At 42.1% G+C, this 19,941-nt stretch overlaps 1 protein-coding gene across 1 annotated transcript; it reads left to right on the plus strand.

Moving 5' to 3' along the window:
• Positions 1–15,845: 15,845 nt before the first annotated feature.
• LOC127294624 (uncharacterized) lies at positions 15,846–19,006 on the plus strand. Its single transcript, XM_051324476.2, has 7 exons — positions 15,846–16,214; positions 16,580–16,876; positions 16,965–17,142; positions 17,891–18,086; positions 18,398–18,540; positions 18,625–18,663; positions 18,751–19,006. The coding sequence occupies exons 1-7, from the start codon at positions 15,943–15,945 to the stop codon at positions 18,817–18,819; spliced, it is 1,194 nt and encodes a 397-aa protein (XP_051180436.1). The 5' UTR covers positions 15,846–15,942; the 3' UTR covers positions 18,820–19,006.
• The last annotated feature ends 935 nt before the right edge of the window (positions 19,007–19,941 follow it).

A 19,941-nucleotide genomic window follows, 5' to 3' on the forward strand; every position in this document is an offset into this window, starting at 1 on the left:
GTGGAAGTTTCTGTTTGGACATTAATCCTCAATCTCTTATGAGAATATTATCTGTTGTTGAATGCTTAAGCATTAAAGAGGAGTCCATTATTTGTTTTCTATGTTGTCCCGGTATGGATGTCCTCAAGTTGAGATTTATCAAAAACGAGAAATCAAATGCGATCTATCTCCTTGGACCTTTGTACAGGTGACATAGAGCTACCCCTTTGTGACACTTGGTTGAAACATATGTAATGCAATGATAATCCATGGAAATCCGAGCTAATTAGGACAAGGTGCGAGAACTATTGGTATTCGATGCATGAGGCTTGCAACTTATAGGATGTTTTATGCATAACACATATGAATTATTACTACCGTTGACAAAATTGTTTCCATGTTTTCAAAATAAAAAGCTCTAGCACATAAGTAATCCCTGCTTCCCTCTGCGAAGGGCCTTTCTTTTACTTTATGTTGAGTCAGTTTACCTACTTCTTTCTATCTTAAAAGCAAACACTTGTGTCAACTGTGTGCATTGATTCTTACATACTTGCTTATTTGCACTCATCATATTACTTTGTGTTCACAATTATCCATGAGATATACATGTTTAAATTTGAAAGCAACTGCTGAAACTTAAATCTTCCTTTGTGTTGCTTCAAAACCTTCTATTAAGAATCTATTGCTTTATGAGTTAACTCTTATGCAAGTCTTATTGATGCTTGTCTTGAAAGTACTATTCATAAAAAGTCTTTGCTATATGAATCAGTTGTTTAGTCATTATCTTTACGATTGCTTTGAATCACTTCATTCATCTCATATGCTTTACAATAGTGTTGATCAAGATTATGTTGGTAGCATGGCACTTCAGAAATTATTCTTTTTATCGTTTACCTACTCGAGGGCGAGTAGGAACTAAGCTTGGGGATGCTTGATACGTCTCCAACGTATCTATAATTTCTGATGTTCCATGCTAGTTTTATGACAATACCTACATGTTTTGTTCACACTTTATATCATTTTTATGCATTTTCTGGAACTAACCTATTAACAAGATGCCGAAGCGCCAGTTCCTGTTTTCTGCTGTTTTTTGTTTCAGAAATCTTACACAGGAAATATTCTCGGAATTGGACGAAACAAAAGGCCACATTCTTATTTTTCCAGGGGCTTCACGGAGTCCGAAGGAGAGACGAAGGGGGGCCACGAGGAGCCCACACCATAGGGGGGCGCGGGACACCCCTTGGCCGCGCCACCAGGTGGGGAACCCACCTCGGGACTCCACCGACATCACACCTTCGCCTATATATGCTCCCAGATGTGAAAACCCTAAAACAATCGACGATATTCCACGAAGAGTTCCGTAGCCGCCGCCATCGCGAAGACAAGTTTCGGGGGACAGAAGTGTCTGTTCTGGCAAGCCGCCGGGATGGGGAATTGCCCCCGGGGTCATCTCCATCGACACCACCGCCATCTTCATCGCCATTGTTGTCTCCCATGATGAGGAGGGAGTAGTTCTCCCCCGAGGCTGAGGCTCTACCGGTAGCTATGTGGTTCATCTCTCTCTCCCATGTACTTCAATACAATGATCTCATGAGCTGCCTTACATGATTGAGATCCATATGATGAGCTTTGTAATCTAGATGTCGTTATGCTATTCAAGTGGATTTTACTTATGTGATCTCCGGAGACTCCTTGTCCCACGTGTGTAAAGGTGACAGTGTGTGCACCGTGTGGGTCTCTTAGGCTATATTTCACAGAATACTTGTTCACTGAATTATGATTTGAGTTGGATGTCTCTATGAAATTGTGGAGTGTTAGTACCTCCTATGAATGCTCAAAGTGACAGCGTGGGGTGTTTATTAGTACTTGGGAATACATCTTTAAGGTTTGCTTTTGCAGCCCTACACGGTGAATTAGTGTTCGATATCCGGCCAGAGAATAATTCAAAATAGCATAGTGAAGTGCTTATATTTATATTCCTTTATGATATCATTGTTGAGAGTAACCACTAGTGAAAGTATGATCCCTAGGCCTTATTTCTAAGCATTGAAACACTATTTCCAACAAGTTCTGCTACATGTTTGCTTTCTGCCATCTTTATTTCAGATTGCAATTACTACTTATAATCATCCATATTACTTGTATTTCACTATCTCTTCGCCGAACTAGTGCACCTATACATCTGACAAGTGTATTAGGTGTGTTGGGGACACAAGAGACTTCTTGTATCTTAATTGCAGGGTTGCTTGAGAGGGATATCTTTGACCTCTACCTCCCTGAGTTCGATAAACCTTGGGTGATTTACTTAAGGGAAACTTGCTGTTGTTCTACAAACCTCTGCTCTTGGAGGCCCAACACTATCTACAGGAATAGAACGTGCGTAGACATCAGTTATTAAAATCTTATATTCACACAATAGATGAGAAATTTGCTTATGTTAAGAAGTACTTATATGGTTTGCAATTTTATTTAGTTCCAAATCTTTTGTTGCAACCATGATGCCATGATTAAAAGTGGTAATTATAATTATTTTGAAAGAGGAAAGCATGATCATGAATCCCTTAATTAATTTAATGATCCTCTTTATATGCCACAATTCTCTAAGATTCATGATTCAAATAGTTACACTATTAATTTTCCTTCAAGTAAATGCAATTATTATGAAAGAGGAGGATATAAGCACCCTCTATATACTAATGGTAATTATAAAATGCACCTAATGTATATATGCTTTGGTATACTCTTATTGGTTGTGGTTTGATAGCTGCAAATTTTGATGCATTTTACTATGGATTTTCCACCACCTATTTATTGGTTTCATTGGGTTTTGTGTTTCAACTAACGATAATATCGCGATCCAAGCAAAACCATGTTTTCAACTATATATTTCAGGAAACCATCATATCTGAAGGATCCAAGGACATTTATGGACTAATTGCGATGAAATAAAGAAATTTCCTCTTGAGGCCAATTTGATCCTGGCGACGCAGGGGATTTAACGGGCATCGGTACGGGTGGAGCTTGCCCGTACCGTCCGCCCGTACGGACCTATGCCGCCTTCGTCTTATCAAACCCAACCTTTTCTATGATGGCACCAGCATAAAAAACAGAACACAACAGCCACCATTCACACGAGAACATAGGAGATCAGATCTGAAGAAGGAGAAGACCAACTTTGACTCCATCGATGATCAATCTCATGAAGATCATCACCCCATCCACTTCATCCCACTTGTACTGAGAGAGAGAGATTCATACTTGTAAGATTAGGGATTGAAACCTCTATTTCATCCTGGTTTGTATTTGATTTGATCTTCAACTATTGTGGTTTGCTATGGTAATATCAAGATGAATTCCATTTAATTTGTGATGATGTTGTTATGTTATTCTCCTATCATGTGTGAGTAGATCCCATTGGCGTTGGAAATGTAGGGGATTGGTGAGATGTGATGTGCCAACTTTATTCCATTAATTTGTGAACTTATGTTTGAGATTATTTCATATATGAGTATGAATGTTTATGTGCACCTAATGTTGTTATCTAATTTAAGGGCCCAAATAGCATGATCTCAAGAACTCATAAACTGGAACTTGTGTGCTAGTGAATCGGCGACCCCCGAGTGACACGGCCAATATCAAAGAGGATCTAGCAATACTCGAGGAATCACAAGGAACCACTGAGCTTAAAGATTTACTCCGGTTTAGCCACCTTAATAGATGTGCTAACCATGGCTTTGGTAACATGCAGAAGGATTATTGGAGGAAGATGAAATCTACCAAGAGAAGTCTTTCTCTCTCACGGGTTGCTTACCTTCTCAGATATAAATATGAAGAATCATATTCACTTATCACATTTATTCCACCTCGCACATTCACTATCAGCATGAACCGAGTCACCCCGCTCCTACTTTTTCATCTGCAAAAACTCGTTTATTTCCTATTAGTTCTTTACTTTTATGCAGTTTAATTTATTGCACTATCAATACTTCAAACTCTTATTATTCACACTCACTGCCTTCCATTTCAATTCTTGCAGTCAATTCACCTAAAGACTTGTGACACCTTGGTTGCGACAGAATCATCGCTGATAAACATCCTCCTAAGATCCTTGTTGGGATACGATATAAAAACCGAAAATAATACTTCCTCAAAAATTTGCACGAATGACCCTGTTGTTCTTACAGTCCATCATAGTTCATTCATATATAAAATACCAATGCATAGGAAGAAAGTTAGACTTCGTTACTACTTGTTGCATATTTCATGTTGTGTGCTAATGTCCTTTAAATTGTTAAATATATTGGTATGATAACACCATGTGACCCTGGTATCTTGTTTTCATATATCATTTCTAAAAATGAGAAGGAGATAATCAAGAAGCATCACTCTTACAAGATCATTTCTCCTACACGAATGAAGTAAGTAAGCCTAGCTATATGGCTATAAAGAAAGCGCATTACGGGAGGCAATCCGAGATGTTTTTATGATTTTTATTTTTGCATGCTTGTAGTATCATGTTAGTTTTCTTTTAATTTACTTTCTGGTTTTTAAATAAAGTATCAAGTTTTACATATTTGGATGTTTAAAGTTGCAAACATAATACGGAGCTGCTGATTCCTGTACTGCACTTTTTAGTGCATGATTTTACTATTTTTGCTGGTAGCTCCGAATTTTTTCCTTAATATTGTAGCTGCAACTTTTCATCCTCTATATTCACGTTAATTTGCTTAATTTTCTGAGTTGTCTAAGTTGAAAAAAAATCAGTTTTGCTGCAGCAAAGGTTCTGGACGGATTCTGCCTTGTTTTGTTAGATACATTTTCTTGAGTATCAAAGTGATTTTTAGTTGGATCTTTTGATATGTTAGAATGAGTAGAACATTATGGTCTCTCTGTTCCATGAAGATATAATTTTATTCTTAAGTAAATAGCAGCAAGAATGATTTATTTGTACCTCTAATGTCATCCATAGAAAAGAATGGATATAAAAGTTTGTGTTGAAGTTTTTTCGCAGGGAATGGAGGAATATCTGATGAAGATCATAATCTTGCGGATTCCCATGCAACCCCACTGGACTCATTTTAAATCCCTGGTTTGAGCACCTCTAAACTCTGTTTTTTGAGCAACATAGATTTTTCGCAAAAACTTGAAGTGTCCTTGTTTTATTTGTCTCTAGTTTTGTTTTGTTTTGTTTTGTTTTGTTTTGTTTTGTGCGAGGACCGTCATATTGAGTTTTTATAATGCATATGCATGACATATTGTACCAAACTCTTTATCTATGAATGTTCAAAGTAAAATAATTTGCATGCTCTTAAATAAAAGAAGGAATGCCTAAAAGCTGAAACTTATTTTGTGCATTGTATCTCTAGTTTCACATGCTCTATTGATTGATGATTTTTTATGTGCCTCATTCGGTAATACATAGATGTTTAACTCTAAGTATCATTGTTTGATTATGAATGAATAGTCTATGGATACTATTGCATGTTTTTAGACCTCTTGCTAGTAAAAAGATTTGAATTCTTACACAAACATAGACTTTTTCCAAGCTATACTCATATCCAATGTCTATCATACCTACCTACATAGCACTTTCTATTCGAAGTATAATGTGTGTGTTTTCCTCCAACATTTTTTAAATTTTCTTTTTTGTGTAATTTAAAGCTCATAAGAAAGTAAGGTTTGGTAGGAAATACCACTATGCATGTTGTTGATTTGACTGATTATGAGTAATGATCTAGACCGTAACAATGTTTACTGGGGAAGCCTTTCAACATTGCACTTTTGGGGTATTGTACCCTTGGTTGATCATCATTTATTTTGTTTTGTTGATGGCTATCTCTTATGAAATAAGTAGAGGTTATTTAAGCAAGTAACCATGCATTGTTAGAGAAGAGTAATGGGCCGCTAACCGAAGCCATGCTTAATCATGGTGGAAGTTTCTGCAACGAGCATCGTCAATAGGAAGAGAAAAAAAAGAGTTGTGTGAAAAAAGAGTTGTGAAAAAATAGTTGTGTGAAAAATAGTATGAGAAAAGAAACAAAAGGAGTATGAGAAAAAAATGAGAGAGAGTTGGAGAGGATGCTCAACGTCTGTTGTTCATGTTGTCCCGGTATAGATGGCCTATTAGTTTAGATGCACATGTCCTTTGGTCCTTTGTACAGGTGACATGAAGGTACCCCATTACGACACTTGGTTAAAACAAGTATGTCGAATGGTCTTGGTAACCCGAAGTTGAGTAACAAGAGGTGTAGTCCTTAGCATTCAAGAAAATGAGGCAACACTTGCTCATAAGAGGTCAAACTCGTGACACATAGATATCTTTATACATGAGATACTTGGTACCCCATCCTTATTATTACTGTTCACATGAATTGCATAGCTCAAAACCATGTTTATGCTCTATACTTTTTATTTTGTTGGAGGTTTAGCACATGCATTCCCTGCTTACTTTCTTGTGTTCAAGAGTCAAAGAAATATTCCTGAAAAGAGAAGACACAAAGTCTTCCAACAATTCCATAGGATCTTCTCAAGCATGCTTTATGATTCATAATACTTGTCATTCATATTACTTACAATGTTATTTACTCTTATGCATGCTATGCAGAGGTAAGAGTTATCACTTGATGAGTTCATGTTACTTGTTGCTATTTTTTATGGCTTGAACCTTGTGATACTTTGCATGATTTAGAAGCTATATATTTTAAACTCCAAAGTTGATGTTAGTTTTGTCACCTTCATGCTCGGGACGAGCATAGGTTAAGCTTGGGGATGTTGATGCATGTAAAATGCATACATGAACTTTATCCTTTATCATATTAAATTCCCACATATTTGCAACATATATGATGATAATACCATGTTTTACATTGATATATGGGGATTTACCAATGATCCCCTTTATTTAGTTTATAACCCCACAAAACAGGAAAACCCTGTTTCGCGTATTTTTCACTTTCAGAGGCCTATACGGAGTCAAATTTTCGTGGGAGTTTTGGAGCATCATTTTTTCATCGGGAGGAACACAATGAACTTTTGGAGCACACCAGGAGAGGCCCGAGGGCCAAACGAGCATAGGTGGCACGGCCAAGAAGTCTGGCCGCGCCACCCACCTCTGTTCGCTCCTCGATCGTCCGATTGCACTGATTCTTTCGCCCACCGACGTATTTTTTCCTAAAAATGACTATACATATGACTCCCAAGAGTTCTCGGGGAGAGAGCGCCGCAGAAAGATAGAAACACCAAAACAGAGGCTGCAGCAGAGAAGATTGGATGGGGAACTTTTTTTCCTGCCGGGGTCACCACCGGAGGGATCTCCACCTTAGCCGGGTTTATGTCTTTAGCTTGATGACAAGGTATTAACTTTTCAATGCCTACAAGTTGTAGAGTAGGGTTTCACGGAAAGTAGAGGGCAAGTAGATCTCGAAGGTTACAGCCGAAAAGGTGCTCGACTGTTAAAAACTAGGGTTGTGTTGACAATGATTCGATCCTTTCTTTCTCCCTCGGATCCCCTTTATATAAGAGGTGGACCCAAGGCTTTCGTATCATACAAGTTACAAAATAAACGAGAGAATCTTTGAGTTCGTCCCGTATAATTACAAATCTCTTTATTCCTAATCTATCTCCATCTTCCATACCGACGCTTTATTGGGCTTCCGGGGTTTGTAATCTTCGGGTTCTGGGCCTTCAGTAATCCCCGGATACCTTCTTTGGCAAGCCCATTCGAGATGCCTATGTCACTAGGCAGTTGACTAAAGCCTTTTTTTCGTGCAAAACAACATGTAGACTCGAAAACCATAGCAATTGTACCCCTCGATGATCAAATCTTTTTGTGACAAACCATGTTAGGTTCATCTCCCTCTTCTTCTTGGTGAGGCTTGCTTGGCACTGTGTCACACTCGAGAGGCGAGGGGGGGGGGGGCAAGCTCCCCCAAACCCTAGCTATGACTTTCACGTAGCCCTGCCAGTACATGCCTCCTCAAGCTCCGACGAGCCCTCCTGGGCGGCACGGTTGCTTGGTCGCGGGGAGACTTGGTGGCTCGTGGAGGCACCCACCTGACCGACATCTGGGATCTTCGGGCCCCATCTAGGCTCGGGTGCGGCGGTTTTGCTTCCAATGGACGGATGGGCGGGCAGAGGAGGTGATGGTGTCGGTGTTGCGTGTGCTGCAGCGCGGAGGCGAGAACTTCATGAGCCAGCTTGGGCTCGGCCGGGCTAGGAGGGCCTAGTGTGCTTCGGTCGATGCTTCCGGCCGGTTTCCGCAGGTGCCGGTGGAGGTAGTTCCCTCCCGCGTGGTTGCTGGCATGCTACATCTCGCTCCCGATTGGGCCTTCTTGATCCTTCTGGCCTCGTTTCGATGTCCGCGGTGATGTGGCGTTGATGGCTGCAAGGCCATGGTGGCACGTGCTGGTGGGCGGCAAGTGTCGTTTAGCACGATGGTTTGGCCGACACCGATGTGGTTATGTCCGCGTGTGCCACCCTTCCTTCCTAAAGGGCGTTGGGTGAAGCTCTCCTTCCGTTTCCCTGTGCGTACCGAGGGAACCCTAGGACTCGTCCGGGCAACAACGCGTCATCTCATGCCTTCCTGAAGGTGCTGCTTGGTACGCGACACTTCAGTGTGCTAGGAGCATGGTGGGAAATCTCCGAAGGGCGCAGCGGTTGCGAGACATTTTCATTTTTGTCGATCCGACCTTGTCGACATTAGTTTCTCTTCTCTTTCTTTTGTGTGTTCTTTTAGGCGTGCTTGTGCTGATGCCCAACAGAGTTGTACCATGTGGTTGCTATATTAATATAGTAGGATGAAAGCCTATTTTGAGGAGGAGCTCCGACGAGAATCTCCAAATCTTGTTTTGTACTTCAGCATCTTCTCCACCAAGCCGAGCTAGGTGAGAAGCCCCCCAATTGTCCGAATCAAGCCCGTCGTCTCCGACATCGGCCGCCACCGATGCCAGAACATGCTTCTGGTCGTTTAGGACCGCTCCTCTATCTCACCCGCTTCTTGTAGTGACGCCGCGATGTGCATCCTCTTGTACCGCAGCTCGGCCTAGAAGCCCCCCACTTGTCCGAATCAAGCCCGTCGTCTCCGACATCTGCCGTCCCCGATGCCACAAAATGCTTCTGGTCGTTTAGGACCGCTCCTTTATCTCACCCGCTTTTTGTAGTGACGTCGTGATGTGCATCTTCTTGTACCGCCGCTCGGCCTCGTCTTCAACGTTGCTCCAACGAACATTTCCTAGTGGCGATGCACCACTAGCTTCACCTTGCTCCTCTCCTTCTAACGCTCTAGGTTGTGCAGCCCCGCATTCCCCCCTCCATCAAAAAGTTGGCGGGGGAGCTCCCGCTATGATCCCTCTTTTATTCTGTTCGAAAAGTTTTTTCTTGTAAATATTAAAACTCTGATAGGTAGATCTCGATGTCTGATATTTAAAATTTTCAGCCCGGTGGGACTGTTTGTTAGTGAGGGAAATAAAGAGAAAGAAAAAAAAGAAATAGTCCACGGTCTCCGGTCAACTACCTAGTCGATGTGCCACATCATCACGACTAGCGTCGCTGTGAGGGGAGTGACTAGTTTGCTCATAAATCTCTTTTGTGAAGTTCAGTGCCTAAAATGACATATATGGTAATTTCTGTGACTAACTATACGATTCCCTCTTAAAACATGCATTTTTCTAGCAAGGATTGATATGCTTGCAGACTATTTGATTAAGAAGCAAGGTACTACCATATAGTTGCTTTTCATAAGATTAAAATATAATTAAATTAGTACTAAAATTCTTCTACGCAATTTAGAGGACACAAAACTTGTCCATTTGGCAAAAGAAACAATGGTATTATTTTTATGATATATATACTATAATTTATGAACTGAATTAAATATTACTTTTATAAACAAATATAATGCCTAATAAATCGGTATGAATAGAGGATATGCCGTTCTATGCAAGCTCTACCTGTCGGCGCCTCACATGCCACGCTGGTCGGCCGTCGCCAGCAAAAGAGAAATATCCATTATATGGAAAGTGTTTTTGGATCCCGAGGTCTAGTGCTTCTGCTATTTAAAATAAAAAATGATATTTTTACAAGTTACTAAAAACTCTGAAAATAATTTTAGGGATTATCAATGATACATCTTACAACCATGCAAAATCTTAACCCAAAATTTGTTTTATTTTATGCTAGATAAAAATGACAAAATCTGATATGTTTGGGAGATTTGAAAATGACTACTCAGATCCACACTTTTGTCATTTTTATGTAGATCAGAATATAAAGTATTTGAAGTTAATATTTTACTCCCTCCGATCCATATTAATGAACTTCACTTTGTCTAGATTCATATGTGTCTAGTTAAGTTTTTAAACTAGATGCATGTGTATCTTGATAAAATTGAGTCCATTAATATGAACCGGAGGGAGTACATGTTTGTGGAATACAACATTAACTATAGGGATTTCTATTTTCGTGCCCCCGCTTCGTTAGTTGTACTCAGTTTTCCCCAGCCCATTAGTTTTTCCTCAGTTTTCCCCAAGCCTATGTCTGAAACCCGCAGAAGGAGCTCAGACGGAAGGAATCCGTCTATTTGGACGTTCTGTGCTGACGTGTTGCGCCGCGTCATCTGTGGGGCCGCGTCGTGTGTGGCCGCGTCCTGTGGGGCCGCGTCGCGTGGGGCTGGTAGAAAGAGACCGCGTGGGACAGGACGAGAAGCGTTTGGTTGCACGTGAGCAGGAGCTGGGTTTTGTCTCTCTCGGCCCAAATTGGCATTTTTAAGAGCACCTTTTCCCCTCTTTCTCTCTCTGTCTTTTTCACCAAATTAGTATCAAATCTAGAGAAGCTTCTATTTCTGTCTTTCTTCAATATGGCAGCAAATCTAGTAGCAAATCTAGTAGCAAATCTCTGGGATTATTTATGCCTTTTGGCCCTCGTTTTTTGCCCAATATGGCAGCAAATCTAGAAGCTAGTATATGATAAATTCACAACAGCATAATCAGAAAACTAAGTATAATACATAAACTGCATACAGCAGCCAAAAGCAGCCAATAACGTTGTTAATGTTCACGACAAACTAAGCTGAAAAATATACAAGACGCACGCAATGTGTGGACAACAAGAAGATTAGGATAGGGACCCCAGGATGAATGAATTTGTTCTTCATTCCTCCCCATATATTTCTTCCTCCCTCCATTCGTGCATTACCACAAGGAAATATGCATTGAACTCCTTCCGTCTGCAGTGTGAGGCCAACACATCCTCCAAACGGTATGGCCTGTGTTCATTTCTCAAACCGTAGAGTCCTATTCTATCCACACGTAGTGGCCACTCATCTCAGGCCTTTGTATCATGAGAGTACTCTCTGATATAACCCAAATCCGTGTAGTAGATGCTGCCAGGTTGAAGTGTCGGGTACACTCTGGTATCGACGGAGATACACCGGATATAATTCACGAAGAAGGCATTACTGCCAATGTTACTGACCGGATCGAGAGAGCGGCTCTGAGTGTCCACACGGTACACCAATGGTTTGCCCGCCAAAGCCTCGCTGACCAACAACACAAGCAGCAGATCACCATCCGACTTCACAAGGTAGAACTTCTGACGTCCAAGTTCTGGAAATGAAATTAGTGTCTCCATCTTGACAGTGCTCGCGCGCTGCTGCAACTGTACATTGGTGCACACTATTCTTCCGATCTCAAAATTGTCCGCAGCTACTGCATACAGTTCACCATTGAACGGGGTAATGCAACGCAGACAATGGTTCTTGATCGAAAATCTTCCTTCTCCCCAATCTTCATTTATATCCTTAGTTGGAGTGCTCTCATCGACCCACCAATTTCCGGCGGGTAATGTGCGGAAACGAAGACCATAGTCGGGGATTTGATAACAGCGACTGATTTCAGAAAAACAGATGGCATCTGCGCCTCAAACATAGTGTTCGATTTCTTTGCGAGTGGGTTCAGCAGCCGTATCTTGTGCGGTGGGTTCTTCTGGGCAAGCACGATGACGCCACGGCAAAAGCCGACGAAGTAGTATCTAAAATATATTGATGAAGATAACATTCAGCACTAAGATGTTTAAGATTGAAAATAAAAAGGTAGATATGGAGGAATTTGAACCTTGTATGAACTTCCGATAGATCTATGGTGACGTAGCATGATGTGCCGAGTTGGAGGAAGGTGAACTCAGCGACGCGTGGAAGGGCGTGGTCTAGCATGATCCATTCGTCCAGGTGCATGTCGGGCTCAAGCAAACCTGAGCGCCAATTTCTACAGACTTGCCTCATAGCAGAGTAGGTGTCGGCGTACTCCTCGTTCGCCAGTAAGCATTCGCCGATCTTGTGAAGTGGTCCATCAGCCGAGAGAGAGGCCCAGTTCATGGAGGCGCCGCGCTTGGATGCGCCGCCCTCGGAGGCGACGCGCTCGGCGGCGACGCGCTCGGCGGCGACGGGCTCGGAGGCGACGGGCGCGGAGGCGACGGCCGCCGGCGCATTCTTCTTCTCCATCGCCGGCAGGGTAGCGTGCGTACGGCGGTTGGGGTTTTTTCGATTTGGAGAAGTTGATGGGACGTGAGAGGGGTGGTTTCGTGCGTGAGCGAGAATGAGACGACTGTGTGCAGAGGGAGGGAGGGAGGGGCTTACCCATCCTAAATGCGACCCGCGTCCTACGCGTCCACTATTTGCACGTCTGCACCGCGACACGCGTCAATAATGGCACGTCTTCCACTTCTGCATCGCAACACGCGTCCTCGGGTCTAACCCTGGAAATTTAGATATACTCAGGTATACCCTCGAGTCATATACTAGCATTTTTTGTGTGCTCAGTTTTCCCCTTGAGTGCTAATACTGGCTAGTGCAATATATTCAGTTTTACCCTCAAGTGGCTGGTCAACAGAGAGTCAACAAATGGGATTAACTAGTTAAATGAGTTATTTAATGTGCAAAAAATTCCGAAAAAGTGTGGCACTTACTCATTGAGTATTTACCACAAGTTGCCACTTCTCAAATCATAGATAAATCATAGATAAATCAAGTTTCACCACAAATTGCCACTTCTCAAATCACCTAGTAGCTATGAAGGTGCATGGTTTTCTATAATAAGCCCTACCCAAAACAGCTTTCCCCAAAACATACTTTGTCTGAATGAGGCCATAATTTTCACACTCGTGTAGATTTGTATTGCAAATAGTTTGAGGTAGGCCAAGATGGGTTTCATTGTACAAAACACGCATTTTCCATTTTTTAAATCTCATATTTGAATCCCATAGTCTGTTTACTACTCACTTGCCCTTGGTTTCTTGATACTACTCAATTTTGCCCTCTCCCTTCACAAACTCTCATAGACGCCCAACATTGCCCTGATTGGTCTAGCCCATGTCACGCGGATCGTGCCCGCCGATCGTTGATCGTATGATCTAACGGGCAGGATAACCCCTATCTCTCTCTCTGGTCGGGGCCACCACCCTCTCTCTCTCTGTCGTCGGTTAGCTTCACGCAAAGTTTGGTTTTCTGCATTATTTTTCACGAGCTAAATTATAAACTCTTTTTAGGCATTACGTTTCACGCAAAAAATGATAAACCATCACCGATTTGTTGTAGCCATTACTTTTCATGCAAAAAAATCATACACCATCACCGATTTGTTGTAGCCATTACTTTTCACGCAAAAAACGATAAATCATCACCGATTTTGTTGTAGCCATTACTTTTCACGCAAAAAATGATACACCATCACCCATTTCTTGTAGCCATTACTTTTCACGCAAAAAACGATAAACCATCACCGATTTTGTTGTAGCCATTACTTTTCACGCAAAATGATACACCATCACCCATTTCTTGTAGCCATTACTTTTCACGCAAAAAAACGATAAACCATCACCGATTTTGTTGTAGACATTACTTTTCACGCAAAAAATGATACACCATCACCCATTTCTTGTAGCCATTACTTTTCACGCAAAAAACGATAAACCATCACCGATTTTGTTGTAGCCATTACTTTTCACGCAAAAAATGATACACCATCACCCATTTCTTGTAGCCATTACTTTTCACGCAAAAAATGATAAACCATCAACGATTTGTTGTAGCCATTACGGTAAATGATAAACTATCACGAATTACCATTTCTTTTAGGCATTACTTTTCACGGTAAAATGATAAACTATATCACGAAGTTCCATTTCCGTCAAGATAGTCCGCATTACTTTTTTGTTGAGATATATACCCCCACAACGGTCGTCTCCTCCTTAATTTATTGTGTAAACCCCCACAACGGTCATCTCCTCCTTAATTTATTGTGTAAACCCCCACCAACGTTCACCTCATCCTTATTTTATTGTGTAACCCCTACAACGGTCATCTCTCCCTTATAAACACCCACACGGCCATCCCTTGTGTCAATAGGTTCTGCCTCTCTCTTCTTCGTTCACATACACTTGATCCATTGCCATGGCTTCCACGTCTCGGACGCGGACCGGAAGGGGAAGGGGAAGGGGAAGGGGAAGTGGATCATCATCATTGCCACCACCACCGTCAACACTGCCATTGATCATAGAGGAGTTCTTCATCGTCGTCTATGAAGACCCTTTGGTCAAGAAGGTACGTACGCGTTCCCACATATATGATGCATGTGATTAATTATGGGCATGTTCTAAAAAACCTTTAATTTCAAATGATCGGCGCTCGATCTCTTTGCAGGCTCTCCCAAAAAAGTTTGCGGACTATCTTGACGGCCAGGAGCCAGCTAAGGTGTATCTGCGAGCAGTGATCGTGGTCCTCGTCTCTGGACCGTGGAGGTCCTATTTGACGGTCAAGGCCGGATGTACCTCGACAAGGGCTGGGAGAATTTCGCCATCGCGCACGGTGTGGATTTCGGCTGCTTCGTACACTTCAAATATGAAGGCGATGATGTGCTCACAGTGAAGGTGTTCGACGGAACAATGTGCAGGAAGTACTACTACTCGGACGACGAAGATACTGACGATGAAAGCGACGACGACGTGAAGCCATGCATCCATCCCCTTTAGATAAGGGGATTATGACCAAGAATATATATGTAGCTTCATAAGCATCGATTTAGAGATCGAACTATTTTCTATATATTATGCATGTAAAAGATAATATCGCATTTCCACTATTATTCGAGCACCACATCCTCCAAACGATGCCGATGCCGATGCCGATATCGGCATGGTCAGAACGGCTATGCTCGCCGCCACTGCTAGGTCAACGTCGGGATGCACAATATTTAGCATAAGAGTCACTTCAGATTAAGCTGCGAAAATAGTCACCTGCCACAGCGGTCATTGGCTGCGGAGGCCCCACAGAGCGGCAATATAATTTTCTATAAATAAATAGACGACCCACTGGTCATTGGCTGCGGCAGCCCCATAGAGCGGCCCCATTTGTCATTGGCAGCACCGCGTATACAATCAGGAAATAAAACGGCCCACGCGTTAGCGGTAGATGGATGGCTACACGCGTCAGCACGAGACGGTCAGAGAGGAACTGCCCTCTATGCAGCCCCACCTCTGTGCAGCCCCACCCGTCAGATTAACGGTAACGGTAAGGCCTCTGACCTGACGGCAACCCGCGTCTTCGAGGGGTTTCAAACTAGAGGGAGGGGAAAGCTGAGGAAAAACTAACGAGCTGGGGAAAACTAAGTACAACTTACGAAGCAGGGGCACGAAAATAGAAATCCCTTAACTATATACGAATTTATTTTCAGAAATTTTTGAAACTCAAAAATATAGTTTTTTTTTTAGAACCAGGATCACCCATGTCCCATGTACACCAAATCTCTGTCCCTCGTCTCCATCATAGAACTAAATAAAAAAGGATGGATCGCTTATGTGGTGTGAGACTGAGACTGTGAGTGAGAGAAACTGAGAAGTGAGAACTGGGCGAGGTCTTGGGTTTGTTTTAGGCACATCGCTTCTCCTTTCCCCTCCCCCTTGTCCTTGTCGTCCGCCATGCCAAGACGCGGAAGGGGACGCGGCCGCCATGGCGGAGGCCGTGGCAGGCTACCCGTGCCTCTGCAGCCTCGGGCTCTCTTGACGGAGGATGAAACGTCGCAGACCCGTGCTGCGGCCGAACGTATGGTCGCCTCCGGGCCGTCCTCTCCTCGCGCGGTCCCTTCCGCTCGCGCTGAACATGATGCCTACCGCAATCGACCCTCCCGTGGTGGCGCTGGCGGTCGCACCATCCCTCCTCGCCCCTCGCGCCCTGGCGCCGAACCTGTCCCGTACGTCCACTCTCTCTTTCAATCTTCCTTCTCTATTTCTCATCCTAGTCGGGGCGAATTTGTTGTTTCTCTTCTACTTATCTGGTTGGCTCGGGAGGGATGGTTCCTCCGTTAGAAAGATGTACTAGTACTAGTATTTCACTCTGATTTCCGGATATGAGATTGCAAGTTACCGATTGGAATCTATCGATTTTTGTTTTTTCAAACAAGTAAAGAAAAAAGGGTGCTTTTTTCCCCTCATCATCTCGTCCATAGCTCGATGATTATATGTACTATACTGTTATTATCCAATCAACTCTAAGGATAAAGATAAGTTGATCCTAATTCTAATCATCAAGCCTGCTTGATTTTTCCACATAATTCAGGTGTCAGGACAATGTGCCTTTGCCTCCAGCTGCACTACCTGCTGTCTCGTACCTGGACGTGTTGCTGGGCAATACAACACTGAAGGAATCGTCTGCCGCCACCACTTCCTCGTCTGTCGCCATTTCCTCGCCCATCTTGGTCCGGAAACCTGATGACTGGTACTTCACATTTTACATCAGGAAAGATCTCGGGGGATCTTTCCATACATATCCTGATCTGTCCGGGCCTTTCAAGAGCCTACAGGAAGCTGACAATGCTATCAATCGCCATCTTCATGACCTCGAGGATCCCAAAATGTATGCCTTTGGTTCAAACATAATATTGTGCATGTCTTCCCAGAACATACAATCTACTAATGATATACAATGCTTTGATCCATACTAGGTCTGATGAAGCATTAGACAAGCTTTCCATAATGGAGCGTGCTATACAAGAATCTCTCTACTGGCCTGATGGCACTAGGAAGAAATGTTTTGAACCACCAGACAAAACTGAAGATGAAGTTCACCTGTTGGTTCAAGCTTTAGTCGACCAGTATAACGAGGATCACAAACTTTTGGGGGTTTGTTCTCTCTCCTGCCCTCACTCTGAGCTCATGTACTATGTCTTGTTGTCTTACTCAAGATTTAAAATTGCGGATGTTGGGTTCATGTTGGATTGCCCTCGATTTATCAGATATCAGATATATTGGACGTTATGTAGTCATATTGGAAACTCGAAATGATATCTAGTTTTTTATTTATCTATTGTTATAAATGTTGATATAAATATCATGCATTTGCAACACAAAGTAGAATTAACAATGTAGGTAAAAATGAACCTACAGGCTGAACCAACGTATATGAAGCATAATTTGCATGCATGTAACTTTAATTTGTATCGACAGCTCCAAAACGACAATAAAAAAAGCAAGCCATGAGACAAATTAACAGCTTAACACACACACTAATAAACTCGATATGCAGTTTGAGAGCTCAAACTGATAAGGTGATCTGACTCCGTTCTCTAGTGAAGAAGTGCCAAGCTGATAAGGTGAAGGTTTCTTCAATCGTGGGCCATATTGTTCACCAGCTTCTAGCATTAGATCAAATGAATCATGGTGTAGCATTTGAGGGAATTCCAGGCTGGTAAAACTAATCTGCGATGTATTCATAAGCTCTCTCTTTTTCTTTCAACCTGTATGCTGCATTCAATTCCATTTGAGTATCATTCTTTTTCTTTCCTTTTCTTTTTGACGCGGTTTTCTTTCCTTTTCCATGAGCTTCTTCCGGTCTCTCGCATTCTGATCTGATCCATTCTCCGTGTTTTAGGATCATGCACTTCAACTCAAGGATGTCCAGCGGCAGCGATTCTTCTTTACTAAGGGCGATCAGTACTACCATTTCAATTTCACCGCAATAACTGAAGGAGTTGTTGATTCTTTCTTTGCTGAAGTTCGACGTACACAAGGAGAGCATGAGGAAATGGTGGTCTGCTGTTTCTGCGTTGTTAAACCTTATGATAATGGTATTCCCTCTAAAGTCTCTATTTTACTTTTAAGTATTTCTCACTTCACCAGAATCAACACTTGTCTAGTAGATATAAAAGTAGATTTGTTTCTCGGTATTTTTACATTGTACTACATGATTATTTGTTTACCTCTTGTGTAATGTTTCCCTAATATCCTTGAGCTTGCACATGCAAGTCCCAGACTTGTTCATGTAATCGATGTGTATTCGCTGCATTTTTTACCTTCAATGATTCAACTATTATTATGTGCTGTGCCTTGTTCATTATGTGTCAGTTTAGTGATAATCTCCCCTCTCTCTTTAATGAAGGTTGCTGCTATGGTTGTCAGAATAATGGAGCAGTTGGTATGAAGCACCCGAACAAAGCTGATGCATATTGTCGTGGACGCGTTGATGAATATATGCCCTGTTTGGGTGGATATCATATAGAGCAGAGCTTCTTGACTGAAAGTGTACGGTGATCTTTTTTCTAGCAAAATGTTTTTCATACTTCTTTTGTTATTAACTATGATATGTCTGTTTCCCCTCATCTACAGGTTGAAGAGGAGAAGGCACGGCTAAGATATCAATACGAGGTAATTAAGTGTACACATATTGTCTTCATATATCATTTTAATTAGCAACATGATTGTTCACTTGATTGAGTACGTGTGTATTTTTAGTGCCTTGATGACCCAAGTTTTATGGCGAAGCACTTCCCTAACTGTGTCAAGCGGACGGTGAAGATATAAGAGGCTCGCCGAAGTAGAGCACTTGCGCTTCCTTGTGACTGGATATCTGTTTTTGCCACTAGTAAATTTCCTATTTATTGATCTTCCTAAGCTGTAAACTCAAGTACCTTGCTATGACTTGTTCCAAGACACGAATTGCTTGGTTTGAGATGGACCAATCTATAACAAGTTAAGTCGTTTCTGAAAACTGTTCTCCGTGATTGTGGCAGGATTTTCCTGATGGAAAGACTAATTTGCTTGGTTAGCAGGAAAGGTGTCTGTACCTGAGAACACCTCTTTGGTGTCCACTGAAACAAGGTTGAATTTGATCCTACGTGGTGTAATGTATAGTAATCTTGGGCCAAAATGCAAAAAAAGAAAAAGATAAAGGAAACCTAATCTCTAATGCTAGCGATATCAAAATTCGCAACATAGTTTCATGACGGGGATCTCATCATTCATTCGTTTAGTTTCATCCAGAAGAGCAGAGGAAGAGAGACAGCTCTATATAGCTTGGTTGGAGATCATTATCACAAAAGAGGATTTATTACCATCTTTCATGTATTGGTGCTAGCTAGCTGCGCTTGAAGTTTTGTTATTCCCTATATCCGGCATATATCACAGTTGAATGAAGAGAAGTCCTACCAATGGAGCCAAAGACTAGTCCAATCCTGTAACATGTCCTGAAGTTCAATGTTTATTTTATTTTGGTCATCTTGAAAGAGCTTTCGCTATGGTTGCTCCGGGCGTTGGTCCTATGTGTTTGGCGACTTAGAGCATCTCTAGACTCTACCAGAACCCTAAACCGTAAACCCCAAATCGGCGTATCCAAGCCACCCTAAACGCGTTTTGGAGGCTGAAATTAGCATAATCTATTTGACATGATTATGTTGCTATATTTAAGAATTATCGGATGGTTTGGATAAACCTTGTGTTTTTCGGCCCGCAACCAAAAATCACAAACACATGGTTTATCCAAATCATCCGATAATTCTCAAATATAGCAACATAATCATGTAAAATAGATTGATCAAAGTACTCAACCATACATGAAACACGTCACCAAAAGAAGATCGAACATCACATCATGAAAGAGGGAAGTGATCACGCGTCACCTTCGGTTGTCGGCGCATCGACATGGCC

This window comes from Lolium perenne, chromosome 4, assembly GCF_019359855.2.
Source record: "Lolium perenne isolate Kyuss_39 chromosome 4, Kyuss_2.0, whole genome shotgun sequence".
NCBI lineage: Eukaryota > Viridiplantae > Streptophyta > Magnoliopsida > Poales > Poaceae > Lolium > Lolium perenne.

What these genes read in the sequence shown, in the direction of transcription:
- LOC127294624 (XM_051324476.2), top strand. Translation starts at nt 15,943, where the DNA reads ATGCCAAGACGCGGAAGGGGACGCGGCCGCCATGGCGGAGGCCGTGGC. An exon ending in AGGATCACAAACTTTTGGGG is followed by an intron (nt 17,143 to 17,890) that starts GTTTGTTCTCTC and finishes TCCGTGTTTTAG; the next exon opens with GATCATGCACTTCAACTCAA. An exon ending in GGCTAAGATATCAATACGAG is followed by an intron (nt 18,664 to 18,750) that starts GTAATTAAGTGT and finishes GTGTATTTTTAG; the next exon opens with TGCCTTGATGACCCAAGTTT.